Source organism: Octopus bimaculoides, chromosome 10 (genome assembly GCF_001194135.2).
Source record: "Octopus bimaculoides isolate UCB-OBI-ISO-001 chromosome 10, ASM119413v2, whole genome shotgun sequence".
Lineage (NCBI taxonomy): Eukaryota > Metazoa > Mollusca > Cephalopoda > Octopoda > Octopodidae > Octopus > Octopus bimaculoides.
In genome coordinates, this window is record NC_068990.1 from 71,536,559 (window position 1) to 71,543,404 (window position 6,846).

At 37.1% G+C, this 6,846-nt stretch overlaps 1 protein-coding gene across 1 annotated transcript in view; it reads right to left on the reverse strand.

Annotated features, from left to right (window-relative positions):
- Nucleotides 1-1,171: 1,171 nt before the first annotated feature.
- The window catches only part of LOC106871869 (monocarboxylate transporter 4), a 15,891-nt gene continuing 10,216 nt past the window's right edge, over nt 1,172-6,846 (reverse strand). The window contains exons 2-5 of the mRNA XM_014918609.2: nt 6,226-6,369; nt 4,682-5,095; nt 2,155-2,499; nt 1,172-1,361 (exon numbers count right to left, since the gene is read on the reverse strand). Of these exons, the coding sequence (XP_014774095.1) occupies nt 1,234-1,361; nt 2,155-2,499; nt 4,682-5,095; nt 6,226-6,369 (1,031 nt within the window). The 3' untranslated portion in view covers nt 1,172-1,233. The remainder of the gene's footprint in view (nt 1,362-2,154; nt 2,500-4,681; nt 5,096-6,225; nt 6,370-6,846) is intronic.

Below are 6,846 nucleotides of genomic sequence, written 5' to 3' on the forward strand. Positions count from 1 at the left end.
AATGGTTATGGCTACCATACAGTCGTCAGCCGAATAACCTTACCGCTAATCCACGAGCCTTTGTATTTCCAGAATATCTAGGATTTATTTACTGACAGCAAGGTGAACATTGTCTTTGTCTTACTTATCCCAGTGAAATGGTTGTTGTGGGTCTGCGAAAAAATGCTCTTTCTTGACCTCTTTCACGTTGCAAAGAAGAGAGAGAGAGAAGGGGAAGAGGAAGAGGAGGAGAGATTGACGTGGAGACGGCATTGGGATAAGAAAGAAAAAAATAGTCCCCGATACTAAACTGGTTCTTTACGGAAGGAATGAAGTCAGATAAAAAGGTGGCTTATCAGAGATTTGAACTCAGAGTGCAGAGAACTGACACAAATAATACATGACATTTCTATCCGACGCTCTAACCGACTCTGCTAAATCACGCCTTCGTAAGGCGACCAGTGGTAAGGTTAAATTAAATATACTGCTGTAATATCAATTAAATATCTGTAGTAGATTTATGATATAAGCCAATACCATTTCTATACAAATTACTCTTGGGCATAAATGTCTTCTATCCTTCTTGTATATATCCAAACCAAGTAGACGCTGGAGCCCAGGAGGAGCAATGGCTGTGCTGGTGATGTTTACTGAGGCAGAAACACGTGTTCAATAGCTCTTCTCTTGTTCCCAGATGATCAGATTGTCTTTTCCTTAATGTCATATCACCTTCGGAGGAATTCTGATACTCAATATTATCTCTTGAAGAGAAGATAATTTCAATAAATAAAAAAATTAAATTTAATTTACCTTTATTAATCTTTATTAAATTTAATATACCTTTGTTAATCTTTATTCTATCTGTTTCTCTCTCTCTTTCTCTCTTTCTCTCTCTCTCTTTCTCTCTCTCTCTCTCTCTCTCTCTCTCTCTCTCTCTCTCTTTCTCTCTCTTTCTCTCTCTCACTCTCGCTTACCTTTTCTCACTCTCCATTTTAAAAAATTCTTTTCATGAAGGACTAACGTCTGAAATATCAAAGGGCTTTCCTTTCCTTTTAAGCGTTAAATCTACGCAGCAGTTGTTAAAACTTGTCCCTCCTATATTGTCTTCCTTTTTCTGCTCATTGCGAAGCATATATGCTCGATGTAGTTAAGAGAAGAATTGAAGCAAAAATAAACAAGCAAGACATTCAGATAAATTATGTTCAAGAAATACATTTTATTACTGAAAAATCACTAATAATAAAAGAAATAAATTCATAAAGTCATTTTCTTCGTATTACGGGTGCAGAGCACGACTATGCTGAAACAGGTCGAAATAAAAATTACGGCGATACCAGAGATGAAAAAGGACATGTTGTAAGAATACATGTCGGCGATCATACCTGTAGAATATAACAGAGCATACAGAAAATGTTTGATTTAATTATCAATACTTTTTAAATAATTACATCTCTCTCCCCTCTCTCTCTCTCTTTTCTCTCTTTCCTCTCTCTCCCGTACTCACTCTCTCTTCCCCTTCCCTCTCTCAGTAAATACATACATACATACATACATACATTTTTGGGGGGGTTTTATACTGTGCATAACTGCCTAAGTTATTTTATATATATATATATGTATGTATGTATGTATGTATGTATTTATTTATTAGTGGCACCTTAACATTATAAAAATAAAGAAAAACGAAGCAAGAGGAAACAGGTCAATGTAATGAGAAATCAAGACCTGACAATAATAGCAATGGCCTTAGAGAAATGAGTGTCAGATGTGTGACAAGGCATTGTGTAGCATACTGAATCCTTTGCTCAGTCTTACACCACTGCCGAGGTGTTGTTTGCTTTTAAATATTCGGGAAAGGTTTCCGATTTGAGGATAACTTTTTCCCTCCCAAAAACCCAGACTATCACCAGATCATTTTGCAGTAAACTCTCATGGAAATGAAAAAGAAAAAATATCTCAATTGCCATCAATTTTTAGCTGTTCCAAAAGAGGGTTAATTGTGTTCATAGTAGAGATCTGTGAAGGTTTGTGCAAGCCATGAACTTTAACTCTTCCTCCAGGATCAAACCATTGAAAACAAAAATTGTAAAGCTATGTAAAAGAAACATTTATAATTGTAATACTCGAAGCTCTGATGCTCAATATAAAATGATTGAAGAGTTCCGGTCCACTTACCTGCAAAAGGTCCAGAACAGCTGAAACCAATTCCAAGGCAACTAGCCGAAAGACCCCATCCAAGACCATATTTTTCAGGGCCGACTATCCTTAATAAAATGACCATTGACATTGCTACGTGAAGCCCCAACGTGAAACCACTTGCTATGCCAAATGCAAGAGAATATTTGTATGTTGATGTGAAACTCAGAGCAATGAAGGACGCGCCACACATGTAACAGAATATACTGAATAAAATGAAGTGAGGGATTTTAAAACGATTCAAAATTCCAACCAAGAACCTTCCCACTGCATTGGACAGCAAGTAATAAGTCAATAGAGCTGTGCTATCTGATAGATTGTAACCTAAAATAATTGAAATAAAGAATAATTAGTACATTACAATATTGATAATACTCATTTCTTATGGATTGGTATCATATCATTGGATCATATCATTGGTAGTAGAATCTCGGACGAATGGGGTGTTGATAGGAATCGATTTTTAAGACAGCTCGTCTGACTCTGAGTCCGACCAGCATCCACTTCTGACCGATAACTCCACGAACTGTCTGCATAAGACTGCGCACCAGCTCATAAGCAAAGGCTTTGACTGATCTCTTAAACTAGACCGAAGGTAGCTGACCAGTTTTAAGCTCGCGGCAAAATTCTGTGAGGGATTGTCACCCTACGCATGCAAAAACTCTATTTGCTGTGGATTGTATGGCGAAAACCCAATCAAGAGTGTCAAGTTTCGACAAGGCACAAGCTTAGAACACAATGAGATGCACAGATCACCATCGTTATATCACTGAAACCTTTGTATTTATCAGTCGTCTGGACTAGTTGCCACTGGTTCAGTAAGTCATGGACGTAACCATTCCTCACTATAATCTAAATTCAGTGCAAAGCAGGGCTCGATGTTTTTAAAACCGTAAACAGATAGCTAACTTTTCGTTACTGCGGTCGAAGTATCACGTTTAATGGCGACAGTAAAATACTGTCATCTGCCTAGTTTCCTCGCCCCTGTTGTATAGATGAAAGCAGATACGAATTTCTGGCCGCCTGCACAACTGGGTCCGCTTGATATTTTTTAAGAAGTAGGTTGAAGAAGTGAAGCCTTGGTAATCTTCGAGAAAGAAAACAAAGGTGAGTCAGATCCCATTCCCTGCCGAAATATTCCATGTACTTCAAAAGATCTTTGGAATTGAATAAACGTCTCAACTTCCGTTCTTACTGTTTACTTAATTCTATAGAGTCAATAATTGTTGGAACCTTCAGGTAAGTAAAGATCAAATGAGTAACTTTTGTAGAGAATTAGTAATAACGCTACACCCCACCCACGTGACGAATAGAGTAAACTAGTCACTATAACTAAAAGAGAAGTACGTGAAGTACCAGAGTACGTAGCAGCCAGTTTTTGGTCATTTTTGATCCCTGTTGGACGTGAGCCGCATTGTTAAATATTTGTTGAAAGTCCTCCCTCGTAGGTGTACCTGCGATTATTGATTGTTGAAATTACTGTTACTGTTGTTTGCATACGAACTTGTTAAAATGTGTTTGTTTTCTTCCCATTTATGGGAGATATAGAACAAGTACCAGCAAAAGGCCACAGTTATGCGGCAGCAACTGGCAGGGGAGTGGACTCTGACGCTTTGGAGGTTCGTGAGGTGAAGGTAGAACCGAAGAAGCTGAAAGAGTGTGAAAAGCTGTTGAAAATGGAAGGTAATACTTTAAACTTAACCCTACCAGCTGAACTAACGGATAGCGTGATAAAAGAAGAAACAAATAAAAAAAAAACAAGGACAAAACGAGAGAAGACTGAATATTGTAAGGCATTTAGCTTGATAGTGCTATTTTCCTGATCGTTCATAACCTTAGAAAAGATAAATGAGAACTGCGTGTCGTATTGTGGTGAGACGTTTATTCCCTTTTCAAGGGTATCAAAGTCTCAGAGATGTATCTAAAGAGTATGGGTTCAAATGGGAATTGAAGCTTGATCGTTCGTGGACTTTGCTGAAAGGTAACATAAGTTTTCTCAATCGGCAACATACAATTGGCTTTTACTTTAATTATTTATTTATCTATTTGACTACTCAGAAAGGCCTTATATCTAAAGGAGGAGGAAAATTAAGTTACGATATTCATTCATTTCTCAATGGATTTAACGCCGAAATGCCGTTGAAAAGATTGCAAGCAGAGATCAAAAATGCGTTGATTGCAACTTTAGAGAAGTCAGTTCAGTGGGTTATGCAGAATACGAAATATATATTTCCCTCGGTACATCTAGTAAGATGTACTGAACTTACAGAAGTTAAAGTTTCAAAAACTTTAAAGTGCTGGTTTGGAGACCTTGACCAATTTAATTACATCTCTCTTTTATGTTATCATTCCACATCTTACTGCAGTAGTCTTCGCTGTTAATCCCTCTAGTGGAAAATAAAACAAAATACTAGAAACATACGCGAATTGATACACCTTATCCTACAAAAGGGTTAGCTTGGGCCAGTGTTAGATCATTTATTTGTACTAAACGGTTTTTACTTACCGAGTTGTAAACCAAAATCCACCAACATTTGGCTTAGTACAGAAATTGAGAAGCTATCAAAAGCTGACCAAAACAAGTAAGCTACAAATCGTGGGTTTTTAACCATTTCCTTGAAGTATCTTCGTATCGTCTTCATTGATCTGTTTGCTTTAGCTATTGCTTTTTGTTCCGGTGCAAGTTTCTGTGATTTAAAGAACATGGCCATCACACTCGCATTGAACATAATTCCACCAACCAAAAGATAGTTTCCTCTCCAATCATATTCTTTGATAAACTGTATCATTATTTTAGGCCAAACAGCAGAACCGATCCCTGTCCCCATTGAAGTAAAAGCAACAGCAGCATTTTGTTTGTCTTTGAAGTAGATTGGAATTGCTGCAAACGAGGAAATGGTTAGCAGGCTGATACCGATACCTATATAAAATATAAGAAAAAATAAATTAAACACTCTCACTTAGTTAAAATACTGGTTTCCTTTTTGATAGACATTGAGTATAGAAAACCCATTTTATAGGGAAGTAATTAAGAATTAGTAAAAAATTGACACAAATTTCGTTCCATTTATATTACACTCCAATACACACCTCATTTCAAAGTTAAGAATTCTGGTTCCTTTTGTTCATTTTTTCTTATAAACGGCAGTAAGTTCTTTTTTTGGTTAGGGTATGATAACTTTACAACATAAGGAGAGGGGGCCGTTTTGTTTTCTATTTAGCTTGTTTGCGGCACTTCAACCCCTCTAAATAAGACTGAAAAAGCCTTAATCAAGAACTGCACAATGTGACACGACCCTCCCATCTCACAACAGACTCCTCTTGTTGTCAAAGAAATGAAGTCACTCCATCTGGACGTCTATCATAAGTTCTGCTTAAGTTCTAAAAGTTCGAGAATTGATGTAACATTCACACACGTTAAATGAGGCGGTTGATTTTGACACAAGAAAAACGACCGTTATTGAGTTTGTAAGAGAAGCCGTGGATACCATCATATCTTTTATTCAGATACAATAGCTCATACATCAATAAATTCAGTTGAATGGTTACTTATGTTCCCCGTTGCTCTTTTGAAGCACTTGCTTAAGAATGAAGACTTCATAGGTTTGGACCAGGGTATTGAATAACAATATATCAGCTAATTTCATGAAGGTGTAATTCTATGTACGGAAAGGGTATCCACAGTTTCCCTTACAAACTCAGTAACGACCGTTTTCCTTGTCGTGTCGAAATCAACCGCTTCATTCAACGTGTGTAGCCCACATTAATGTTGCATCAATTCTCGAACCTTCAGAACTTGAGTAGATCTGATGATAGCCGTCCAAATGGAGTAAATTCATTTCTTTGACAACAGGATAGGATGGCAGTGTCACATTGTGCAGTTCTCAAGGCCTTTTCAATTCAGAGGTACTGAAGAGCCGCAAACAAGCTGAATAGATAACCTATATCTCCTCCAGTTTTGAAACTACGAGTGAAAATATTTCTTCAACAGCCAATTACCAAAAGCTGCTTTGGCTTTGTATATGGTGTATGTGCAGAGATTTCACTTACCTCCTATAATTCCTATACATATAATGATGTAATAGATCTGCGGTGCAAACGCCGATGCCGCAAATCCTATGGCAGCAAACACACTACCACACAAAATTGAGAGCCTAAGACCAATTTTTTCTATTATCATTCCCATGAAAAATCCTGAAATTACAAAATGTTAGAAACATATTCAGTTTCCAATAGATTTCAGTGTCAATATCAACAAACGCATTTATGAACAGACTAGGCGGTATACACAGAAATAAGCGCCCCCATCCCGAGAGTGGTGGTGGTGGGGAAATCTCGTTGGTGCAAGAGCGACTGAAAAAAATTAATAAAAATTGAGTGACAATGGATTAGTCTTGATAACTACCACCCACAGCTGTGTTGTGGCATTTCAAATACTGCAATTATTTCCAGCTTCGTGGGCAGAAATTTGACTTTGTACAAGGATTTAACAATATATATATATATATAATCTTTACATATTTACGCAAAAATAAGATTCCCCACAGAAGATCATAGTAACATAAAACTTAAGTCACGAGAAAACATTTAGTATATGTGTATGTAAGTATTTGTGTGTGTGTGTGTGTGTGTGTGTGTGTGCGTGTGTATGCATGTATATGTATGTATGTA